The 25,406-nt window shown below is 42.7% G+C and overlaps 2 protein-coding genes across 5 annotated transcripts in view; both read right to left on the bottom strand.

Annotated features, from left to right (window-relative positions):
- Window positions 1-13: 13 nt before the first annotated feature.
- On the bottom strand, window positions 14-6,404 carry LOC130393057 (ras-related protein Rab-8A). The gene is made up of 8 exons (XM_056603635.1): window positions 6,211-6,404; window positions 5,575-5,635; window positions 5,367-5,427; window positions 5,119-5,196; window positions 4,771-4,860; window positions 4,590-4,655; window positions 4,093-4,143; window positions 14-3,127 (listed from the first exon to the last, which is right to left on the bottom strand). Exons 1-8 carry the CDS (start codon window positions 6,332-6,334, stop codon window positions 3,038-3,040), a joined length of 621 nt encoding a protein of 206 aa, XP_056459610.1. The 5' UTR covers window positions 6,335-6,404; the 3' UTR covers window positions 14-3,037.
- A 1,495-nt stretch (window positions 6,405-7,899) lies between these two features.
- The window catches only part of tpm4a (tropomyosin 4a), a 21,059-nt gene continuing 3,552 nt past the window's right edge, over window positions 7,900-25,406 (bottom strand). The window contains exons 1-8 of one of the 4 annotated variants that reach the window (XM_056603633.1): window positions 22,013-22,585; window positions 14,007-14,140; window positions 13,413-13,530; window positions 13,031-13,101; window positions 12,600-12,675; window positions 11,260-11,322; window positions 10,840-10,909; window positions 7,900-8,805 (exon numbers count right to left, since the gene is read on the bottom strand). In XM_056603633.1, coding sequence (XP_056459608.1) covers window positions 8,723-8,805; window positions 10,840-10,909; window positions 11,260-11,322; window positions 12,600-12,675; window positions 13,031-13,101; window positions 13,413-13,530; window positions 14,007-14,140; window positions 22,013-22,144 — 747 coding nt within the window. In that variant the 5' untranslated portion in view covers window positions 22,145-22,585 and the 3' untranslated portion in view covers window positions 7,900-8,722. Of the gene's footprint in view, window positions 8,806-9,569; window positions 9,881-10,839; window positions 10,910-11,259; window positions 11,323-12,599; window positions 12,676-13,030; window positions 13,102-13,412; window positions 13,531-14,006; window positions 14,141-22,012; window positions 22,586-25,406 lie in introns of those variants that run through there. The other 3 variants (XM_056603632.1, XM_056603631.1, XM_056603630.1) reach the window with 3 other exon arrangements.

The raw sequence follows: 25,406 nt of genomic DNA, 5'->3' as shown, positions 1-25,406 counted from the left end.
AAAAACTTGTTTAAAAGAATCTCTTTTTTTTTAATAAATCATCAAAAGTACACATATCCAGAGGTGAAGATCAATTCAGTAAGATGTTTTATGAAAGTACAATCACTGAAAATCTTATTTACAATTGTTGAGGGGAAAAAAAGGAAATTCTTCCCTAAGGAATCGTATTTAATTTGAATTTCATCCATGGAATGCTATTGTTCAACATCAATGTGGCAGATTAATCATGTAATATATACCTTTTAAAGCTCCAATACAAAAATACCCTCAACCTGTTCCAGAGGCATTTCCAAGAGTTCAAATAGTTGTTTTCTTCTGGTAACAAGGTTACCATTACATTTTGGTATTGTGTAAAGTGCTGAAATACAGAGTTCAATATAATTGTAGGGTACTAGGGATATCATGACTTGAGCTCCAAACAAACTCTTAAAGCAGAAAATAAAGCGGAACAAAAGCAAATAAAAGACAAAAATGGCTCTATAACTAAGCCCCTCTGAACATTTCTAAAATCAGTGAAATTCTTTAATATAATATCAATAGTAATGTGAATTAATCAGGAACATACAATATGCATAATTCTGATGACTTGGTCAGCGTCGTATTGAGGTTATGACAAGCAAAATGGGAATGTGTCGCAAGAGATGGAAAGTCTTATCGCTTTTCTATTAACTCTCAAACTCACTGGAAATCAATGTGCATGTAGGCCTATACTTACCAAAAAAATAATAATTACAGATTAGGGATATTTTTTGGAGGAATGTTTTGAGAATAAAAAAAAAAGTGGGGTGGACCTAAGCCGAAAAAACATAAATATTATATTCTAAATATGGATCCAAATCTATTTGCTAATTTCATATTTTTTTCAGAACGAGGCCTCAGATGAGGATAAAAGGGAGCCAGTTAGTGAGGCCCCTCCCACCACCCTGGGGAGGGTAAAACGCATACTCTGTGACAAAGCGAAAAGAACGGAAAGAAGAAGAGTGAAAGATGGTGAGGATTCTGTGCATCCCATTTTGGAACAAACACGTCTCCAAGTGCTCAGAAGCCCTTCTCCAAAGACATGTTGTACAGAAGGAAAGATTGAAAAAGTGCATTAGGAAATCAAAGGGCACTTTGTTTACTTCATAAATACTGCTACAGTACAGCCCACCTTCCAAGGGCCGGAAAACAAGTTCCCCTCGTTAAAACTATGAACTGGAAGAAATATAAATGTATTCAACATACAAATCAAGTTCACCAGAAAGCCTCCACTGAAACATAGCCTATATGGCCCCCTGGTGTTACACTTGGGTATCGCATTTCATATCAGTGTCGCTTGACCAACAGTTGAAGTGCATGGACAATCCTCAACCTCAAACTAATCGTGTCTCCTTTGCATTTCTGAATACCTTAAACAAAAGGAATCATATAAAAAAAAAGATGCTTAGAATTTTACCTAAATATTGACGATAGACAATGAATACATGTGCCTCTCATAACAGTGACCAAACTTCTAGTTCCCTCTAAATGTGGAATGGTTCAGCATGACAACTGAAAATGTATACATAGTGGCATTGAAAAATAAAATAAAATGTAATGTGCGATGAGAAAGACACACTGGCACACTGACTAATTTAGACTGTAAATGATGGCCGAAGACAAAAATAAAGATGAAGGTATCAGCTGTAGATATACAAACATTGGGGTCATTATAACCGACATTCAAACCTATGTATAGTCTAGTCAGTATGTACATTAAGTGAATGCACCCTTAACTTGATCACATATGCCATACATACATATATATATTTACAGAAGAAATTAATATGAAGTTTAGAATCCTATGAAGGAAATACCTGTTAACCTGATACTGAGAATAAATGCCAATCAGGCATAAGAATGAATGGATAGACGATAAGCAGAAAGTGCATTGTTTCAGTGACTGCTTCTAGTGAGATGTAGAGACACTGCTTACGATCAGTGTTACGTCAGCATGTTGTCAGAATGATGATGTCAGTTTTCCAAATCATTAAAATCAAATCATTAAAAATTGATGGAAAGAAGCCTAACTGGCCTAGAATATCCATTGCCATTTCTATTAAGAGAAATTACAAGGATTTCTAGGAACATCGCAACCTGGTTTGTCAGTTTGTCAAGAAGTTTACGTCCTTGATGGTATGGTTTTAAGAAACAAATGGCCAATCTGTATTTACTCCATATTTTCCTTTTCAGTGAGCTTTAACCAACACCACTTCCAAAGTCTAAGGCCATTCAACTGGGTCAGTTGTGCCTCTAGAAAGTGACACAGATTAGTGAAGAAATAGAATCTTAGCATAAGCAGCTTCAAGAGTCAGCATTACCCAAAAAGGAAAAGAAAATGTGGGTAATGAAGCTGATGAGACTGAAAAATGGTTGAACTTCAGAGTCGTGTATGCCGGCAAGAGTTCGGCAACTACTGAAAATGCATATATACGCAATTCCGTGTGTCAAATAACACTGTTAAATGCATAGCCTTTAAATGCCAGAGACGATTCAGTTTGTTAAAGAGTAACAAAATGTATACATTTGATCAGTAACTATCTGTAAAAATAATCAGCAAAACTATCTTTTTGGAAATATAATTGGAAGGATTCCCTGAGTAATTGAACAATGAAACCTGGGGCTGCAGAGTTGTGGAGGTGGGGCTTTGGCCTCAGGACAGAGGGAGTTAAGAATCAAATCATTTGTTCAGGTAACCAATCAAGGACGAGTGTCGAGGGATGGCCACTGTGAGAAAAAACGTTTTGTTATGAATGTTTCTGTAAACATGGTACTCAGATTTTATGAGGTACTCTGTTTGAGGCCATAAGCAGAGCAAGAAGCTAATGTTTTTCAATTGACTATGGAAGAGAAAGTGGGGGGATTTCTTTTGTTGTTGCAAGGATACCAGCGGCGGGAAAACCAGAACTGGGAGAGAGGGGTGAGGTGAAGGATCTGTGCATGCTCTGTCCAGTCCTGTCGGGACACAGTTAAGGCGATGGTGGCTTTTTTTCCAACAGCGGTCCGTCTGTCTCTCTCCTCACAGGAGTGTACAGCGGAAAAAGCTGGTCTTCTTGGGCTGCTCTGTAAACTTTACCCCTTGGTTGCTTCCCTGGGGGTTGTTGCCCTCCTGGAACACAGGCGAGAGCACACAAACAAAATGGAAGAGATGCACACACACTACACAACGACAGACTTACAAAGCCATTCACACTACATAATCTAATTATCAGTAATCATCAGTGGAGAAAGTGTTACGCCGGCCACACACCGGCGCCGAAGAGCAGCGGTGCGCATTTCACGCGTGTCAATTGCCGCCCCTAGCACCAATAGGAAGCAGCGCGCTGCAGCACCGTTGCGATATGTTTTGAAAGAAGGTATAGGCTACCATAACGTCATAGCAGTTGTTTTATGACTACATATATGGCCCCGATGCACATGATCCTCTGTTTGTGCTTACTATGATTAGTTCATAGTTACTTTATGTACCGTTGGCACTTTGTTTACGGTTTAGTCACTTCCAGACTTTATTTACTTTCATTGCTCATTATTTTTGAATTGTGGAATTATTTATATATTGCATCAACAATCTTCATATGTACAGGACCTTGTATCAAGCCGGGATGTACCAAACAGCTTTAAATAAGCGCTTTTTCAGGGGCGACGACGCTAGGGAACAGAACAGTGGCGGGAAGCCTATCTGGGCGGCGTGGTGCGCTGCCCCGCGTCTAGTGGGCCCCGGTGTGGGCTAGTACGTCCGGAATAATGGGGGCGTTCTTTTTGACGCGCCCCTTCGGCGCCGTTGTGTGGCTGGCTTTATAACGGCCAATGCATGAAAGAAAATGTGTGGAGTTCTAAACATACTTGGATTTATCATTACATAAATATATGGAAAGAAAATAAGTAACTTCTTCTATAAATAAATGTTTGGCATGCGTCACATAAATAAGTTATTGTCTAGGAGTAACTGTGTTACAGTATTTTGTCCCATTACAGATACTCTGTGGCCCAATACACTAGCAGTTCACACAACCAAAGTAATATGATCAGGCTTGCACAGCCTCATCAATATTTTAGCCACAGCCAAAGACTTACCAGCTTTTTATCCATTTTAGCCTTGATGTCCCTGGCAAGGGTCAAAAAGGCCTGCAGGAAACACGAATAGTGAATACAATGAGGACTGGATAAGTGAAGACAAATGTTTGCGAGCGTCATCATCATAATATTGAATCAAGTCATGTCACAATAACATTTTATAGTCTGAATGGATGATTGATACCGGACTTAAAATTATCACATTAAATTAGATAAACCTCTGCATGATTCATTAACAATGCGTTATCAGTTAATTGGCAGATTGATGTCCTGTGAAATTCCCAACGATTATCAATCCACCCTACCCACCCAAAGGAAGCAAGAAAAAAAATATGCAACACACTTAACTTTAAGGCTCGGGATGGAGATACAACACAAGCAGTAAAATCAGCATAAACCTGGGTATTCGATCACCAAGAGACAAACGTGATTGGGCAACGTGATTCTCTGTACTGCAGACCTAAAGCAATTCACCGCAGTAAAAATAGTTGACTCACGTTCTCCACGTTAATGTTGGCCTTTGCACTGGTCTCCATGAACTTGATACCGTACTCCAGTGCCAGCTAGCAACAAGAGATAGGAAATCAAAAGGCACAATTAGAACTCCAAACGCGTTGACGTTCAGTACGCAAACTCTGAGAGCGCTTCCATAAGTCCAGCACAGCTCAAGCGCCTTACCTTCTCTCCCCGTTCCTTGGACACCTGTCGCTTGTCGTTGACGTCACACTTGTTCCCAAGGACCATCTTCTCCACGTCTGCCGAGGCATGCTGCACCAGGGGAGGAGACAGGGGGATTGGTAAAGGATCCATCAGCACAGATGTCATTCAGGATGTTAGATAGTACATTTATTTAGCAGACGCTTTTGTCCAAAGCGACTTACAGCAATTGCATTTAACAATGAAGACATAGACCACAAAAAGCGCAAGAATCAGTTAAGCGCAACAATATAGACACAAGAGATTGAGACGGATAGAGATAAATAGACAAGAGATTTTTCTTTTCTTTTGTTTTTTCGCCACAAGTACCTCTTCGATGTTCCGTATCCAGTTCTTGATGTTTTCGAAGGACTTCTCATTGGTGATGTCAAATACTAACATGATGCCCTGGTGAAGTCACACAATAAATCGCGCAGAAGAGACAAACAAAGTGAGACTTAATATCTTGTATACAGAGTAAATGTTGAAACAAAGACAGAGTATAGGCTCCATTATACACAAACCGAATCAATAAACTCTACTGAATCATATATGCGGAGCTCAGACAGGCTACTCACCATGGCCCCCCTATAGTAGGCCGTTGTAATGGTTCGGAATCTCTCCTGTCCTGCCGTATCCCTAAAACGGAGATACATGGTTCATTACTTGTTTCATCAAGGTAATAATGGATCACATGGATCCCATATTTAGCACTACTTTTTCTGAATGCTAACTTAGTGTTTCCAAAATGTTATCCTTATTGATTACACATCACCACTTTCTTACCATATTTGTAGCTTGATCTTTTTCCCATCTAGTTCTATTGTTCTTATTTTGAAGTCAATACCTGGGAATTGAAATCAGACACATCAGATTCAGTGAGGTGATCCACGTTCTTTCCAAAACAACTCAGCATCGCTAGAGGCAATAGTTAAAGAAAGAAACTAGAGAATTTGGGTAGGATAGTCACTAACTGCATACTGTGCAGTACTTTCACATACTGATGACTATTAGCTTTATTAAATGACTAACATTAAACTCAATCTAGTATAATGTAGCGCATATAAACGGTTTAGTTATTTCTATAATTCTTATTTCTCATTCTACCATAATAATTCTTCTGGGTGCAAGTCACCACCCCATCCAGACGATGGTGAAGACATTTTTGAACTGCGTATTTAACAATTATTATAATCACACACACACACACACATGCTTTGAATTCCATGTACAAAAGAAAATGATGTGGCTTAACGCCAGTGGACCTTACACTACGAGAAGCCGGTTAGGTTGCTTCCTGGCTAACCAGCTCATAATGAATGTTAACCAAAAAGTTAGCAAGGAATTAGCATGAAGGGATGGGCTTCTGCGTTAGGGCACTTTTATGGCAAAGACAACACAAATAACGAATACTTGTCTTACCTATCGTGGAGATAAACGTTGAGTTGAAGGCATCCTCTGAAAATCGGAATAGCACACATGTCTTTCCGACGCCTGAATCGCCGATTAAAAGTAGTTTGAACAAGTAATCGTAAGTCTTCGCCATGTTATTAGCTATTGCGGATATCCCGCCCGTCGACTCGTGTAATGCCAAGAGGGTTGCTGCTTGTCACTTGAAGGTGTTATCCGATTGGTTGAGCTAAATGTCATTCTCCTCTGTCGTCGTGGCTCCGGAAGTTACATGCCTGACTTTAGGTATGATTGTTTTATAGACCGCGGTGGGCCGAACTGGTGATATGATGTGCAGGGATCCTGCATAAAAGTGAACAGACGCAAAGCAAGCGCACCCCATCACCTCCGCTCCTCCGAAGGCGTGAGATACACTTGCTTTTACCTTCAACTGACTCCGAAAAGCTTCTAAAATCACTGAGATGTCTGTAAGTGATTTATTTTTGTGATCCGTATTTTAATTTATATTTCAATATTGCATTATTTTCTCTGAACTAACGATGAAAATAACAGTATTCATGTATAAACATAATTTGCTTAAACATGATATACGTTGAATGTAATTAATTAAACATGAAGTACAGGCCTACACTTCTTTAACAAGTTTATTTGTTTTACTTGCTTCATTGCTTTTGTAGACCTAAACGATTAAATGTCAGAAGGATAACACGATATTTAAAGTAATACATTATATATACAGTAGGAGGCAGTATTGGACAAGAAGGATATTCAGTTACGACGATACGACAGATAATGAAATAGTTTTTTGGCCGGGCCTTGATTATACATTTTCAACACTGTGGTTTAAACCTGGATGCAGCTTGCTAAGGACCTGATGCGCCCAAGTTGTCCCGACGAAAAGCGAAGGCACAAGAAAAAACGGCTGGTAAACAGACTCCCAACTCCTACCACACGGATGTCAAATGCCCAGGTAATGATAAATATATAGCCTACATAATTTGAGTATGAAAACAGTTATGTACAATTATTATTCTTCTCAAAATCAATCTCAAAAGTGTCTAATCACTTTCCTTAACTACTTTAATATAACTTCAATTATATATATATATATATAATTAATTGCGATTGTTTAGAGGGCCAAGCGCAGTGAAAGTATGCCTTTTGTTATTGTTCGGTTTATTATCAGGTGTCAAGGACGAAGTGGTATAATAAAAAGATTGCATGTGCCAAAAAATAACTTGACAATTTGTGTAAAAAACATTTTTAATTAAATTGAAACGGGGAGGCAGGGGAGCAAATAAAGACATTTAAAAACAGATTTTGTCAAATGTGTTTTCATGGCGAAAAGAGTGAGATACATACACAATGTACTTCATAAACAAAACATTGTAAGTTTCATTGGTTCCTATACAGGAATTCTTTGGTTTCAATCGTCACCTGTCAAAACTGTATGAGAAAATTGGAGAATGAAATTTCTAATTGAAATACCTAACATTATTCTACTATATACAATAAATGTTGATGGTTTATAAAACTGGACTTCCAGTGGTTTTGGGCTCCCTCAAAGATGACCCCCAACCTCGAATGCTGGGAAACATCTGCATCTGTTTGGGTTTGCAGAGTAATCAAACCGAACTGGCAGTGGCACTAATGGAGTTGTACACACTGGTGCACAGGCCTTAACTACCAGACTAGATAATATACAGGCTCTTGCTGATTACCATAGATCACATAGGACCCGGTCTTTACAGAGTCTGTTTGATTGGATCCGTTTTAGACCAAGGAATCTAATAATATTTGCAGAGAAAGAAAATTTTGTTTTTGTTATTAAATGATGGATGCGTAATTTTTTTGCATAGGCCTGTTTGATTGTGAAACAGCGGGCGCTAATGACTGATAGCATAGTTTTGCTTTGACCATTGAAACCACAATTTGACGATGCTGACACTAAAATATTTTTAGAACAGGGAGCAACAAAGAGATAGAAATTGCAAAACCGTCACCAGCCAAACAATCAAAGGAGAGATAAAACAACAAAGTTTACTGGGCTGTCAAAAATGAGCATACGTTCAATCACCATTATGAGGGAAACATTTGACTTTCATCCAAAAATACTCTAGATGGCACTAAAGAGCCATTCGTAAAGAGAGCTAAATCATGTCATCCACTATATAATATGGCATGGGTGATAAAAATAAATGTCTTGAGTGGCCAGGCATATATTCATTGTCCATTGTTCGTATAAAAGTGGTCAAAGAGTGTTGAAGAAAATGCCAAAAGAAGGAGGAACTCAATAAATGTAATGGTGTTGGAATGATTTTGTAATTTTAAAAGACATAAAGAAAGCTGTGCCTTAAAATAAGTAAGAATTAACAAAAAACAAAAAAACATCAGGATACAAGTTTTAAGTTAACACCCTGTTTTCTCACTGGAGGAAAAATATATCCAGCTGAAAGTGTGGAATATGTTGAACATTGATGGAATGTAACGTGACTCTATGTCATCCTCTTCGTCTCTTATGTGTTTATAAGCTGTTGAGCTCCAGCAGAGTCTGGTCCAAAACTTGATGCATACCCAGGTTATCTTCTTTGGCGCTTGATAATTGCTCTATAGTTTGGAGAAAAAGGATGACAGTTAGAAGTCATAATATTAGTTCATTAAAATGAATCATAATATATCGTCAGAAATAGTGTCACATGAAATAAGCACACTAACGGCAACCGCGGGCATATTAATTTGTCATTAATTGCACATTTAAAAACTTTTGCAAACTTCAACGGTGGAAAATTTACGAGAATGCACTCAAACGATGTCCCTGAGCGACGTTAATCTGTTCCACATGCAGTGAACCGGACTCAGCCCACACTTTAGAAAGTCCAATAAAAAACTTCCAGGTTAGTCTGCATGCTTAAACTGCTGATGGATATTATATGCCAGCAGCTGACTGTTAGCTAAACATTTACTTAACTGATTATATAGTCACTTTTTTAAAAACGATTTAGTACCTCCACGTTTTATTAATTGCCTATGCTGTTGTTATGTTATTTAAACTGACGATGACCTATTGTTACGTAAGAGACTAGAAAAATACAATTGTATTTGCGTTGTACCATGTTATGTCTGAAAAACACATTAGGAAACCAACTGTGAGGCATTGCAGAACCCAGTGAGGTGCACACACTCTTCACCACGGCAACCCATGCTAACTCTTTGCAGGAATCTCACCGTGTAAAAGGCACATTGTTGATAACCGAGAGAAAGATTATGCAGAGTACACAATGATTTGCAACTAGCAGACCGTTGGTAGTACGTTTACCAAATTAATTACAATCAATGCATGATGATAAAAGCTGCAGCAGTGTATGCCCAGCAGAGACAAGAAAGATGAAAAGGAAAAAATATTTTTAATAACTTTTTTTTGGCAGAAAAAGTCACATATATTCAATTGGAAGAAAGAAAAAAAAATACATAGAAAGACTCAGCCAGGATTTCAGGACCACAACCAAAACCCAAAGCTGGGTGGAGAAGGTGCGGGAATTGGAAGGGATGAAGAATGGGATGGAGGGATGTATAGAGACACAGAGAGAGGGAGTGAGTCGCTACAGAGAGGTCATGTCATTGAGGGCATGGTCCAGCTCCTCGCTGATGGCCTTATACTTCAGCTTCTGAGCATATAGTTCATCTGGAGGTCAGATGTCGGCAGAGAGCACCAAGCAGAGGTCGGTCAAATACAACAGCAGAGGATCCCAAGAAGAAAGCGGGGATTTGGAGGAATGGCAAATGAACACAAAGAGCGCAGAGGAAAAAAGGAAGATGGGAGAAAGAAAAAGAAGGACGGATGGTCAGACGTACGAATGATAGATAGATTGTGAGTACAGATCCAAGTCTGCCTTAGGAGATGCCAGCGAGCTACAAAACACTTTCACAGGCGCTTTCATTCACACACAGGGGTGTTCCCACCTGTGCTGAAGGCCTCGTTAAAACAGCCTCCCTCTAACCCCATTAACTCTGTGGTATGTGCTTCCCCAGCTAAACAATGCTAACCTTGAAAGCTCTGCATAGCGTCAAGCTAGCGTATAATAGCTGCGCTTTTCAAACAAGAGTCTTTGCATGTTGATTGGAAAAAAGGCTGCATCGCATAGTTGTGCACACCGGAGACCCAGACCGACATTTTATTAGTGTGCTTCGGTATGCATTTGGCAGCTCACTCTTTTCTGTTCACCGAAAATCTTCTACAGACTTTTGGTGTAACACAATATGCAGGGGGGGAGCGATGTCTACATTAACTGTGTGAAAAGGGACACATGGAAAAAGGGGCCACATAGGCTTTGGGCAGTGAGATTCTCTAACTGTTACGGGGAAATGTCGCTAAATTATTCACTCAATGGAGGTAAGCTTGACATGTCTAATCATTTACTCACTATGAATACATAATAAGCTCCCACGGTGAGCTTTTCCTTTGAAAACCGGCCATCGTTACCGGCCCGGCCGTCTTTTTAAATAGTAAAAAACTGAAACCCTTCCAAGTCTATAACCTGTTTTTACATCTTAGATCACCCCCACCCCACCCCAATAGAAAACGATAATCTTCGGTCCCTGTAAACAAACTGAATGTGCCTGTGTTGGTGTGTGAATCCGTACCTTCCAGGTCGTCAATGGATTTTTCCAGTTTGGCCACTGTCCTCTCGGCGAACTCAGCACGAGTCTCAGCCTGTCAAACAATAACAAATGCCTCATTTTCATTTTCCCAAAATCGTTAAACGTGCCAAGTAATCAATCCAAGTGGAGTAAATCTGGAAATGATGGGACACAATCCAACCCTTTTTGATGTGGGAAAGATTACTGCACATTTACTCGCTGCATAACATATTCCTTTTTTAATTATTCAATTAAGTTAATCATCACCATCTTTTTCCCTTGGATAGGTCCTCCATATTAATAGTTCATGTTCAACGCGATGGAACCATGACCAAAGAGGAGTCAGTGACCTCAGATGCTTCCCTGCACGGTGTTATGAATGCAGTCAGAAGGCCAGTGAGAGGAATGAGAGCGACAACTCACCTCCTTCAACTTGTCACTGAGAACCTTAATTTCCTCCTCGTACTTGTCTTCCTTCTCAGAGTACTGTTGGAACAGACAGACAGACGGCTTTGCGTTACACATTGCTCGCCAAAACAAACCCTTTTGTTCTGGGGGTGTTGGGGTGCATTAGTGTCCCCTTGCGGACCTGAAATAGTGAGAGGAATCAAGAAGTGCATACTACGTGTTTTTGTGTTCTTTGCTTTTTCTATGTTTGTTTTCTGTTATGGAGTGAGTGAGAGAGAGAGAGAGAGAGAGAGAGAGAGAGAGAGAGAGAGAGAGGGAGAGAGAGAGAGAGAGAGAGAGAGAGAGAGAGAGAGAGAGAGAGAGAGAGAGAGAAAGAGAAAGAATATAAAGAAAGAGAAAGATAAGAAAGAGGATCACGGCCATGATGGTGATTATGATCGTAAATTCTGAACTAATCCTGCCAGACTGCAGCGCTGGCAGCGTTACAAAGCAACCGATTCCTCAGGGTGGGTGTGTATGGTGGGCTGTGCTGTGGACATCCCAGTAGACGATCTGCTACAACATAGTTAGGAGGGGCCACGTGGCAGACCATGGTTATGTTAGGACCAGGGTCGCCTCATAACACTATTTACAAGGAAAATGAATGTTTGGGTATCAGGTAGGGAGCTGCGGTGTGCAATTATAGGGATCAGGAATAATGCTTTGGTGAGGAGAGAGGCCTGCTGAACCCTGTGCACTGAGCCATAGAAAGGTCTCAGTAAAGGACACGGTGGAACGTTTCTGTGCGGGCCAAAGCGCCATGACTAATAATTATTAACTCATCTTCAAGTAGAGCCTGATGAGTGGGCCGGAAAAGCAGTTGTACTTCCCAGAAGAGTTATTTTTTTCCATTGCTTGAGTGTTACTTAGAAGTGTGTACGCTGTGGCGGTGTGTGCGTTGTTGAAAACTAAGCAGACTGTTTCAGACAGCTCCTAATGACATGGGTAGAGATCTGTACTGTAGCTGTGTATTAGCCATGCTTATCGTCCTTTTGCCGTGTTTTGCTCGAGCTGAGCTATGGATTTGTAAATATGTTATAAAGTATATACTGTAGAAAATTAAACATTGAACATTGTGAGTGAATTGTTGCTCGTCCTTCACTACACCAGTGCTACCACATTCATTTCACTTCATGAAAGTTATTTCGGTGTAACTTTGCTCCCGTTTTTCTATTATCATTACCACAAATGCCGATGCAAACTGCCTTTCACCCGAGTGAGCTTCAGCAAACCATGCAGGGTGCTGAGCAAACATCCAGCGGGCAGCCACGGCTGATACGAGCTCCAGTGTTATCTTTCCACAAACTCCCACTCACCTTCTCGGACTGGGCTTCTAGAGACTTAAGGTTGTTGGTCACATTCTTCAGTTCCTCCTCCAGCCCACCGGCTTTACTATTGGGAGACACAGACAGATGGTCAGCCTTGGAGTCCTGCTGCTGAAGTGTGTCTGTGTGCGTGTGTGTGCGTGTGTGCGCGTGTGTGTGTGTGTGTGTGTGTGTGTGTGTGTGTGTGTGTGTGTGTGTGTGTGTGTGTGTGTGTGTGTGTGTGTGTGTGTGTGTGTGTGTGTGTGTGTGTGTGTGTGTGTGTGTGTGTGTGTGTGTGTGCGTGTGTGTGTGTGAGTGAGGGAGTGAGGGAGTGAGTGAGTGAGTGAGTGAGTGAGGGAGGGAGTGAGTGAGTGAGTGAGTGAGGGAGTGAGTGAGTGAGTGAGTGAGTGAGTGAGTGAATGTGTACAGTATATTCTACTTACTGTTCTGACACCTCGGCCCTGTCCTCCGCCCTCTCCAGCTCTCCCTCCAGGATCACCAGTTTACGAGCCACCTTAGACCCAGAAGCAAAGACTTTCAGATTCAGATTTCTTCATTGTTGTTGAATGGAGTACTGAAGGCAGGGTCTTTTACAGCCTTCATCTCCAAATAATTAGTCAGGAGCGACAGTATGGAACTTTTTTTGAGGCCAATAAGAAAAAAGGCTTTACATGGCCTTTACATGGGCTTTATTTAAAAGCTGTTATAACAGCCTTAGTTGTCTTTTCCACAGCTCAGATTCCGCTCATTTCCATTCGTGTCAACACCCAGAGATGACGAGAGTGATGCGGACTCTCTAACTGCGTCCCACTGCATTGGCCTCACCTCCTCATACTTGCGGTCTGCCTCCTCAGCAATGTGTTTGGCCTCTTTAAGCTGCATTTCCTGAATCTCCATCTTCTCCTCGTCCTTACTGGCCCGGTTCTCAATCACCTTCATGCCTCTGTTTGCGTTAATAAATGCCATAAAGAAGGGAGAGTTACCTTGCTTGGCATCTACTTTGATGCATGGATAGATTGAGAGAGAGAGTGAGAGTGAGAGTGAGAGTGAGAGTGAGAGTGAGGCTGAGTAAGAGAGAGAGAGAGATTTCTTGAAACTAGCTAGATTGTAACAACGTAGCAATCTCTGGAGTGTAGAGTAACCGAAAGCTTGCAAACCATTCCAGCAACAAGGCACACACACACACACACACACACACACACACACACACACACACACACACACACACACACACACACACACACACACACACACACACACACACACACACACACACACACACACACACACACACACACACACGCACGTACAATACATTTAACCAACGGACACTTTATTTTAATCCAACCTGAAGATTAAAAGAAAGTCACTGTCAGACAGAAAAAACAGAAAGAGATCAGTGGGGGTGGTGCTACTGACCTCTCACTCTCGTCCGCGGCCTTCTCCGCCTCCTCCAGCTTTTGAAGCGCGGTGGCCAGCCTCTCCTGGGCCCGGTCCAGCTCCTCCTCCACCAGCTGAATCCTGCGGTTCAGAGCCGCTACGTCACCCTCCGCCTGGCACACACACACAAACAGAGAGGTCCTTTGATTCAGTCATTCATTTAACATGAACCTCACTTGTCCAGGAACCCCCACCTTCCCCCCCCCCCCCAAAGCTCTCCTTCCCCCTTCCTCCGTTGCTGACAACGGAGAGGGAGGAGGTGTGACGGAGAAGCGGGCGTGGGACGAGGGACAGCAGCGGAAGGAGTGGAAAGATAAAAATAGGAACAAAAGTAGGGGACAGCTGGAGGGAAATGAGGACAGGCGCACCTGCAGCTCTGCCGGAGATGAGGAGAGTTTCCACTCTTGATTTTCATTTCCTTATTGATGCGTCGGCTAGCGTTTCCCTTCCTGACATTTTGTTGTGTTTGTCCCGCACCGAGACAGGATTATTGAGCGAAATGACACAAGAAAGCACATTTAGAGCCAGAAAAGACAAGACATGGGAAAGGAGAGGAACCAGGACGGTTAGTGGTAGTGTGTCGTGTCGTGGAGATGACACACACACATCCTTGTTTAAAACAGAATGAGTTAACTCATCACATAGCATGCACTTAGATATGTCAATTATTCAATTTTGAGTTCTCATTCTCATAGCCTTTAAAGATGTGAGGTTATTTCCCATGTGCAATGCAGCAAATGCATTCCTTCTCCAGTACTGCGTGCCATGTACAACGTCCTCACACACATTTTCTAATTAGCTGTCAAGATTCATCCGGAGGGCGTTCAGTATTAACTTCCTATGAAGTGCTTTTGAATGTCACCGAACTCTGGGAAGAAATCCACTGGAGTCGCCCCATCTGCCGCAGAAACTGAAACGGAGGCATAACTGTGTCTTGTTGGACCTCCCCAAGGTGGAACGGGTTTCAGAAATCAATAGTCAACTCGAAATGATATGCAAAAAGTCTCAAGACAGCTGGAGACATCTGCAGACAATATCTGTGATACAACCCAAACTCTGATCCAGCCCTGTTGCATACAGCTAGAGTTAATAATAATTTAATATAAGGAGAAACTGTACGCCGAGAGATGATTTAAACTAAATAGATCACGACCAACTATTTTCCACTGTGGATACTGAAGAATGGGGGCAAGTTTAATAGGAAGACTAATTGTTTGTCGCTTCTTCTGCCCTTGGTAAACAGACACGGGCAGATCAGGGAGTACCAAATGGCAAACAGAGAAGCAGAGAGGATTTCCTTTTTGCTTCTCAGAGACCATAAAAATATCTAAGGAGTCATGTGTAAATGGATAAATACTGAAGATTCAAGAAGTCAAAGCAAAACCGATCTCATTCAGTTTATTCTCGCATTCATTATTTATTTAGTTTAATAATTTTAAGACTTTTACTGTATTAACTCAAGTTAAACAATTATAAGCACTTCTGCACACTTGCTATATGGTGCGATTCAATATTTGCACTCTGAGGCCAAACTTGCACGTTTCATTTATTTATCCAACTCAGCAACTTCAAGGCTTGCAAGCTGGTCCTCATTTATCTAGTCCTTAGTTTACTCTACAAGCCAGACACTCAATCGGCCAGAAAATCAAATCAAATCTTGTTGATATTGCAGGTAAGCAGGTGGTTATCCTCATTCAAATGAGGTCGTCGCCAACCGAGATGAGAAGGGAAGAGATAACTCGGTGGGAAGGAGAGCGACCAAGCTAGGTGGCGTGCACAGGGGAGCCGGCTAATCAGGCCGACGTGCGCAGTCCTTCCAGTCCTTCCAACGTTTCAAGGTGGTGTTGCAACTGAAAATCCACTTTGGTATATTTTGAGATTAATTTAACATTTTCACTTGTTGTGTTAGCTACCTCTGCAAATGAGCTCGGCATAAGTAGCTAGACAGAGTAAAACAAGTCTCCCTCTCTCTCTCTCACAAGGAAACAAACTTTTAAACTGAAGTGGGTTCATCTAATCACATAAGGTGCAACGACCTTTGACATGATAGGGGAACCATAAGTCACACACAATGGGGTCTGGATTACTAGTGTTTTTGTAAGGTCCTCGTGGGTCAGCATGACATCAATGGCTTTAAGGGGAGAACCTTGAACTGAATACAGACCTGGGCCCTAACACATGTTGGTATATTGTTCAGTCCTTAGAGAAGCAATGGGTTGAAGTGAATGCTACCTGCACACACAAACACCCAAACACACACACACACACACACACACTCACATACAAACAAACCTACTATTCATGAGCCCCAGGTCAGTTACAAGGCAGATCGGATGCTGTAAAACATTTCCAGGCACACATGTCACAACACACACACACACACACACACACACACAAACACACACACACACACACACACACACACACACACACACACACACACACACACACACACACACACACACACACACACACACACACACACACACACACACACACACACACACACACACACACACACACACACACGCTCACATAAACTTTCCCACAGAGACAAAGACACACATTAAATTGCACATATGCATGCATGCAAACATGATACCACAAACAAATAGTCTCAAGTCATCCATAACTCAATCAATCTACTGGCAACACGCCAGTCAAATGTTAAGTCACTAGTTGTTATGAAAACATGGAAACACCTGGCAACCAACGCCGGCATACAATGAACCATAAGTCTACACATACAATGGCCCTCGGACCAAGCAAACAGCTTACAGCACTGCATGACAACACGGCTCTGCCCATCACCGAGGTTCAACAATTAAGGGGATTGTGGATCTGCTGTAAACACAGGGGGAGTGTTTATACCACATGTGGTTCCAGATGGTCTCCAAGGCCTAAAGTTCATCCATTCATTTCCAGGGGTTCAGAAATGGGCCCTCCCCCTTACAATGTATACACACTGAGGTATTCAGCACACTGAGTTTTTCTTTTCTTTCTCGTTTAAGGGAAGAAGGAAGACATTGACCCAACTGGAACAACCATGAATCAGGTTCCAGCCGGACTCATATAGAGGTAAAAACTGTTGTCAAAGTGCAAGGTCCATTTATTGTCCTACAGGTGAAAGCACTTGTGGCTGACTGTACAAAGAGTGTCTCTTTGTAACCGAAAGCCATTTGAAAGACAGTAAAATTGAAAATAGAGCTGCTTAAGCTGTACCAAAGTCATAACACAAACTCATTTCCTCTCTCCTTTCCCTCATGACTTTCTCTCCCCTTCTCTCCCTGGCCATTCTCCCCCCATCTCTCTCCCCCTCTCTGGCTATGCCCCTTCCTTCGTCACCAGCTCTGCATTCCCCAGCTGCCAGGGACTCATTCCTTATATGGACAAATTAACTTTGTGGAATTTGTGGTGGAGTATCAGCAAGATGTAAGACAGTATAGTGACATGCAGAAACCCTCATGCACACACAGACGTGCGCAGACACACACCCGCACAGCACACACGCGCACAGACACACACGTGCACAGACACACACACACATACACACACACACACACACACACACACACACACACACACACACACACAAACACACACTAATTGCAACCATCTGTGGAGGCGGAAAATGCTGAAAAAGCCAGATACCACACTACGTGGAGGCACTGCGCTGACTCCTCCCCTCAACGGCCATTGATCCAGTTCAGTCTTAATGGAGGACATGAATCCAAGCCTGCTGTTCCCTAGGTAGCATCAACCTGGCTTAAAATAACACCAGGATCTTACAAGAGCGTGGAAAAGTATGTCAGTGGCTTTCTGGGACAAGACTAGCAGGCGAATGCGCCGTACATCTGTAAGGTATTGAGTGTTATGAAAAGACCCATCAGGATGTTCCATGACTGGACCGGTACACTGGGGCTGGCTCGGATAAAGAAGGGCAGAAGTAGTTGATGCTGAGCCCCTCCCTTGCTTCTGGTGGCTCAGAGTCCATGCTGATGTTTGAATCCTGTGTGGTTCGGGCCTATTGAAGCGTTGTTATTTGGTTTTCAGTTGCAGCCTTCGGAAGGGAGCCGAAAATATGCTGTGAGAAACATTAGTAAACATATGAAACACGTTATTATAAATGGTTGCTTCGTGTGTCATGTTCTTTTCGATCTTGTCATAGACCTTTTCATTTTTCCACACTGACCTTTTTGGCCATTGTGAATGGTTTTCCATTACCCAATATTCATTATCCATGGAATGTATTCATTATTCATTATGATTTACTTGTCGTTTTAGGGAATGAACACAACGGCATGGATTCCAAAAGTTGGTTTGAAATTATACTTAAGTAATTTAAGGCTTTGAAAAGTTTGTTGCATTTCAGGTCTTTTGAAAACCCATCCTACCATCAAGTGCCGATGGTCTATTATGGGATGTAGCAGGTGTGGCGCGGGCCAACAACAGCATGTCGGGCAGTTGTAAACGACTAACAGCTCTTGTTAAAACCTTGCCAGTAAAACTGTTTACATCTTTATATATCAGACTGACCAAGCCCATTACTGCTTCCAACCACATGCTCCAGATGCTGACAGATGGGGGAACTCCTGCTCTGGCACTTTGTCAAATTGTCTGAAATTGAGTTTTTGGTTTTCTTTTGCCTCAAAACCAATGGGAAACTGTGTATCTATGAATGGCTCCAGAGAGAGGAGGGAATTACAGAGACCTTCCTGTTGAAATCGCCCTAAACAAGGTTAGACCTTATATTAAAACCTTTAATACAGAGGAAGCCATGCTTGATCTAGGGCAGACTATACATCTATCCTAATGCTCACTTGGATCGCAGCCCAACACCACCTTGGCGTGGGTTTCACTACCTCAACCCCACTCGCTGTGGACATGGGAGTGTTCCCCCAGAATGGGCGGGACTGCCAAGAAAACATGTGGCCAGTTATATTTGGAAAAAAACTTGAGACTATTCCCAGGGAAAGAGTAGGCCTAAGTCAAAGGCCACAAGAGGAAGTAACTTTTTCCATAGAATGGTTCCATTGAACAGTAAGAGGCCTGGTACTAAGCACATTGCCCTCACAAAGCAGTAAAAAGATGCCAGCGACGTACTCACTTAGAACTCAGGCCACAGAAAATGGTGATTCCTGGAATATTTCCAAGCCCTTTCCTGTAATTAGACCAAACTAAATGACACAGAACAAGAGTAAAAGAAGGGTTCACATAGAAATATTTATCAAAGAGAATGTAGGCTAATGTCAACCAAATCACCTACATATGTTCAAAAAGTGTGGAGAAAAGTATGACAAGGCAGACATAAAACATCCTTCAACACTAAGACTAAAGTATGCTTGGGTCAGCCAACAAAGTTATTCGCAGTTCAAATGGAAGTGCACAGAAACAATCACACACACACACACACACACACACACACACACACACACACACACACACACACACACACACACACACACACACACACACACACACACACACACACACACACACACACACACACACACACACACACACACACACACACACACAAACAAACACAGTTCACAGTATCTTCCTGCTGATCAGGGCTGGACTACAGAGACAGGATGTGCTGGAGTAAAACTACAGGAAGTTTTGGGCCACAGCCTACAGAGGACATCCTGGGAGTGACAAGGCAGGGTTGCCCTGCGTCGTCCCAGCAAAGATACCTCACACTAATAGCATAATAGCTTCCTCATTTCCACATTCCCCTGTGTTCCCCACTTCCTATCATCTGATCTCTGGTATCCTGTTCAACCACTAAATACGCTGCAGTCGTAGTATTCAAATCCAAGTTTATAGATTCAAATAAAACACTGTGAAAGTAACTTCATTTGTGTCACAATGACTCGACAAGGAGCGACCTCTACGACCGAATGGGACCTAATGTGTCCAATCTTATCTCGCACTATATCAAAAGATAGCACCGTTGGGGCAGAGTGGGTACAAGGTCACTCGTGCCCATGGAAGATTAAGAGGGATTCAAACGCTATATTGGAGAGCTCTGTAACGGATCATCATTACATCATCATCATCGTCGTCGCTCGTTACCTGACGAGGCACACAGCAACACCCTCAGGTGTGGGGTTGTGGTTGAGTTTGGTGAGGAAATCAAAGTGAGTCAGGGTGGAGCCCTCCTCACAGCTGTGATGGAACAGACAGCTTCACAGAGTATACCTGGGGGGGGGGTGAGGTCATATCTTAGGGCTGTCGAGGACACACAGCAATTATGGCCCGGAGGTTTTAGGACCCACTAAGTGTTTTTTTTTCCTCAATGCTTGTTGTTTTGATAGCGGCACCTTGCTACCAAGCGACAGATGGTTTTCAGGCCAGGGCATGACTCTGAGTCGCTCCCATTTTGCATGTGGGGTAATAGAAGAAGCTTTGGTCTTACAACAAACAGCTGTTTACGAGCTCAGGTTGTTTCTAGTGCTTAAGCTAATACGCACCCCAAATGTAATGATTCTGCCCAATTGCTTTTCTTGGTTACCTCTAATTAGTATTGATATAGTAATATGAATGAAATCAAATCATTGTTTTCCACTTGTATTCATTATTCGTTCCTTATGAAAAGTTGTATTATCTGTCAAAACATGAATTCTTAATGTGTTCATAAATGTGATCAACCATGTTAAGTGTGCAATTTTGAAAGAGAGCAAGATGCTGTGTGTGTGCCTGCGTGTGTGTGTGCGTGCGTGTGTGTGTGTGCCCTTTGGCCAATTAGCCTGAGGTTGTGTCTGCCTTATTGATATGTACAGTAAAGCTGTTTTTTATACCCACATTAACAGTGTTAACACAACGGCATTGTGGTTAAGGAAGGAAGTAGTCAAAAAGCCATTCCATGGCTCTGTAATAAAGAGGTTCTTACTGTTTTAGGTTTCTTGCCTCAATCAATCTTGCACTAGGCCTACAACCACCACTGGCAATTTAGCCTGATGCAATTCAAAGCTTCAATACTAATGTTTCCATTTTCTCTATTTCTGTGAATACTGACACTGTACATAAATTAATCCGGTAAAAGCAAAAAAAAAGCAACAGAGGCACAATAATAACCAACTAAAAGCATAAATACAAAGATGATTTTCTTCCACGGACGGTTATTGGCTCCAGTTCACAAACTAAAAAGCAGCCAATTCCTTGGGTTTGACATCTGGTCTCTCATCATTCCAGATTGACACATCTTTCCTTTCACTACTGATGCTCATTAGCATTAGCAAAGTAAAGTCTCAAAGTGCAAATGGAATGGTGCATGGTGCCATAAAGTAGTGGGAAACAAGCTCACACTGTCATGGCCCTGTTAAGAATTTTCATCCAATCTTCGTAATTTCCATATGTTCAAAGTAAGATATCGAGAACTGTCTCCATAAAGATGATCTGTGTCACCTTTATGTAAAAAACGAATGAGGCAGTACTGCAAGGGTAACGATACAGGCCTAGACTAGATGGTATTTGCATGCCTATAATTAAGATGGAGGGCTACTCCTATGTTGTTTTCACAGTGTTCGCCTCTACACTAACACAAGGGATAAATTAGGGATTGGATTATTTGGGAAGAACTTCAAATGTTAAGGTTCAATAGATGATGACAACGTGCTGCTCAAACGCTGAACTTAATGTAGCCTTCTAAACAGTAACAAAGTGAAACTCCTTGTACACTGAGAGGGCACAGTCGACATCTACCCAGGGAGGAAGCAGAGCATGCGCATTGCGCCAGCATCATCGGGAAACACAGGAAGACCAACGCCTTGCGTGAGTTCAGTCAATTCTGGTGAATTAATAAAAAAAACTAAAGCATTTTCGAACTTCGTGATCAAACGGCTGAACGTGACCCTGGTTCGTTGTGTCATATGGACTGATAATACCGCCCCAAACGACCGAGAAAGAGACAGAAAAAGAGAGTGAGCGAGAGAGAGAGCGCGCGCCAGAGATGTGAAACAAACAGTAAAACATTTTCTCACTTTCTCGCGCAGTTCCCGTTCACTGTCCAGCTCGCGCTGCAGGACCTGCGCGCGGTCCTCAGCCTCGTCCGCCTGCTGCTGCAAACACTGGATCTTTCTCTTCACGGCGTCCAGAGAGTTCGGACCTGCCATGATGAAGCTACTTGGCGCTAAACTGAGTACAACAAGTAGAAAAAAAACAACAACGACGAAGCCGTGTTGGGGTTTTCCCAAACGCGGCTATGGAATGTTACCTATTAGCTAAATTAAAAAAAATAATGACAACAACAAAAACTGTTTTCCCGGAAAACTGAATCCAAATGGGTCAGCCTCGTCAGCGACTCGGAATAAAAATAAGTTCAAATAAGTTATGTAACCAAGCGATGGCCAGCTGATTTCCTAAGGTTTCCAGTGATGTTTTCTCCCAAAGATAGGCGTCTCATGAGAAATGATTGTTGTCCTGTGATGTATGGCAACCTGGATGTGGACGAGCGAGGGTGGCACGGGGGTTCAGTGTTGGAAGCGGCGAGAAAAGCGAATAGAAAATGCTGGAATGATGAGGGGAGTCAAAGTACCAGTCTTCAAGTCACCGAAGCGCGATTTGGTTGATGAAGTCACGGTTCAGGATAGGCGGGGCGTCTGTATGTGTGTGTGTGTGTCTCTCTCTCTCTCTCTCTCTCTCTCTCTCTCTCTCTCTCTCTCTCTCTCTCTCTCTCTCTCTCTCTCTCTCTCTCTCTCTCTCTCTCTCTCTCTCTCTCTCTCTCTCTCTCTCTCCATTGTCCTGAAGTGCGTGTGCGTGCGTGCGTGTCAGTGAGAAGTAAAAAAAAAAAAACTGACTTCATGAACAGTACAGGTAGGCCTACATACCTGGTATTCAACAAAGCGTTGATAATTTGGCATTAAACTTTACAGTGAAATGCATCAGGTGGCATTAGTGTGTCCTGGTGTATAAGTGCATGTGAATGTGTTTGTGCGTGCTCACGTTCGTGCATGCATTGAGCCACATCCATGTCAGCATGCAATCAGTGTGTGAGATATCTTCACTCAGGAGAACATCCATAACATTTAATGTATCATCATTATTGTCTATTTCAGGGTCACATTGTGCCGTTGGCCTGTTATTGGCTGGCCTGCAGTGTGTTTACTCCATACTTTCTCGTTTCCATGCACATAGCTGTGAACAATAGCTGCAGGATCTCCTTCTCCCTCAACCTCCCTTTTTTCCCCCCCTTCTTGTGTTTCAAACTGCTTCATATTCGCAACAGAGAAGATAAGTGTCTCCTGCCTCAGCATTAAGATCTCTGTTGGAGCCCCTTGCTGGTTTGGCCCAGTAAACACAACGGACACGCTGCAAGCATTGATTTCATTAGACACAGGAGTGAGAGGCTTTCTGTTTGCCCTCTCTGCTGCATTCCACACATACCAGATCCCCTGCCTGCGCTCCCCTTCCCCTCGCTGGAGCTCTCCCTTTAAAACAATCATGTGTTGTCCTGTCCCCTGATCACTACCAGCAGAACCATCAAGGCTCAACACATGTAGCGTGCCCCCTCATACAGACCCTCACACACACACACACACACACACACACACACACACATATGCGCTCTCACACCCACACACACACACACACACACACACACACACACACACACACACACACATGCATAAAATCACACGCACACACACACACACACACACACACACACACACACACACATGAACACGATTCTTCTTCTGCAACCAGTATATTCCATCTGGAATCAGGTCAGATGTATTGGTGTGTGACTCAGTGAATCAGACAGTCTCACGCCTGCTTGTCTTCACTCCCACCAGGTTAACTGTCTGGTCAGGAAGGAGACTGCGTATGAATTCACATGTGTAATGACCGGACTGCTGCCCTTAATAAGTGACGTGGGGTGACGTCCAGGGGCATTCATAGTGAGCAGAGTTGAATCTCTGCGGTCGTAGGCCTACACGGTTGGAATGCCTTGTTGCGGTGTTGTATTTCCAGAGTAAAAGGTTTTTCTTTCAGATTGGAATATTTGATTTGATTTTAAACTAGGAGGAAAAAATATGCGTTTTCCACGGACGCATCCAGCAGGGAAATGTTGATCAAGCGAGGTCAAAGAAAATCACAATTTCCAGTAGCAGTTTTAACAGCCTTGTGGTTCAGCGACCCAGTTTCATGGAATCCTTTTTTTCTTTAAGGGGGGGGGGGGGGGGGGGGGGGGGGTGTGGGGTGTTATTTAAACACTTTCTTGCCTCATTCACCCCCTCTCTCTCTTCACAGAACGCCTTCATGTATTGAGTTTTACGACTCTTTGCGTTTCCCGGGGAAATCCTCTGCAAAATCTCAACAATAAAAAAGACAGTCACAAGAGATGGTCTGCAACGCATCATCCACCCTCCCCCCCCCACCCCCCCTTCCCCCCCTCCCATCCCTCCGTCCCGACCACCTCTGCTCTGGCTCATTCTCAAGCTCAATCTCTCTCTTTCTTCCAGCTATTTTTCGCTCACTCTCACACTTTCTCTCCGCCTCTGTGTGGCTCTCTCTCCCTCGATCTAACCCTCTCGCCCTCTCTCTCTCTCTCTTTCCCTGTCTCTCCCTCTCTTCCCCTTGCTCTCTCTGGCCCAGAAACCATTGACACATACCCAGGGCTGTGGTTTCCAGAGTCGTCTCCAGTCTAGATCGGTATATGATGTTCCACAATGCATCTGATAAGCCACAGAGTTATTTGGTTAAATGTACTAATTTAGGGGTACTTTAACCAATGCATATGCATTGCATAAATAACAATAAATCATTGATCACACATCTTCCATTGAGTCATAGACTTTTGTTCACGATTGAATCCTTTAGAACAAAATATCTAAAGTTAACTTCCATGTGCTCTATTCAAAAGATTGCTACTTGCAATCTTTTTGGTCAGACACCAATTTTATGTCAATTAATACAATAGAACCATGATGATGACGATGATGAAGAGGATGATGAAAAAAAGGCCAAGTTCTAAAACATACCTGTCCGGTAACTTAACCCTGATTGTGATTACCCCACCTGCTAAGGAATGAACGGTTCATGTGAACGGGTCAACGTTTGTGTTCATACTCTCATTCGCACACTCATCTTTCAGCACTCTGAATGAACTGTACTGTACAGACCACTGTGTGTGTTTTATTGTTACCATGTGTGTGTGTGTCTGTGTGTGTGTATGTGTATGAGTATGCGTGCGTGCATGAATATGGATGTGTGTCTGCATTCTATTCCCGTGTTCATTCTGTCAGGACTGGCTGCCCAGGAATCTAGGGATCTCTGATGTGGAGACCAAGCCAGCAGTGATCAAAGGGAGTTCACGTTGGCCAATGGCACGGAGACACTGAGGCGTGAACGGATGGGTAGCAGTGCATATCAGAG

This window comes from Gadus chalcogrammus, chromosome 12 (assembly GCF_026213295.1).
Source record: "Gadus chalcogrammus isolate NIFS_2021 chromosome 12, NIFS_Gcha_1.0, whole genome shotgun sequence".
In the NCBI taxonomy this organism is placed as follows: Eukaryota; Metazoa; Chordata; class Actinopteri; order Gadiformes; family Gadidae; genus Gadus; species Gadus chalcogrammus.
Note: the sequence above shows the minus strand (reverse complement) of the source record. Positions and strands in the feature narration are given on the sequence as shown.

What these genes read in the sequence shown, in the direction of transcription:
- LOC130393057 (XM_056603635.1), bottom strand. Translation starts at nt 6,334, where the DNA reads ATGGCGAAGACTTACGATTACTTGTTCAAACTACTTTTAATCGGCGAT. An exon ending in GGATACGGAACATCGAAGAG is followed by an intron (nt 4,861 to 5,118) that starts GTACTTGTGGCG and finishes CCCCTGGTGCAG; the next exon opens with CATGCCTCGGCAGACGTGGA. An exon ending in CCAACATTAACGTGGAGAAC is followed by an intron (nt 4,144 to 4,589) that starts GTGAGTCAACTA and finishes TGTTTCCTGCAG; the next exon opens with GCCTTTTTGACCCTTGCCAG.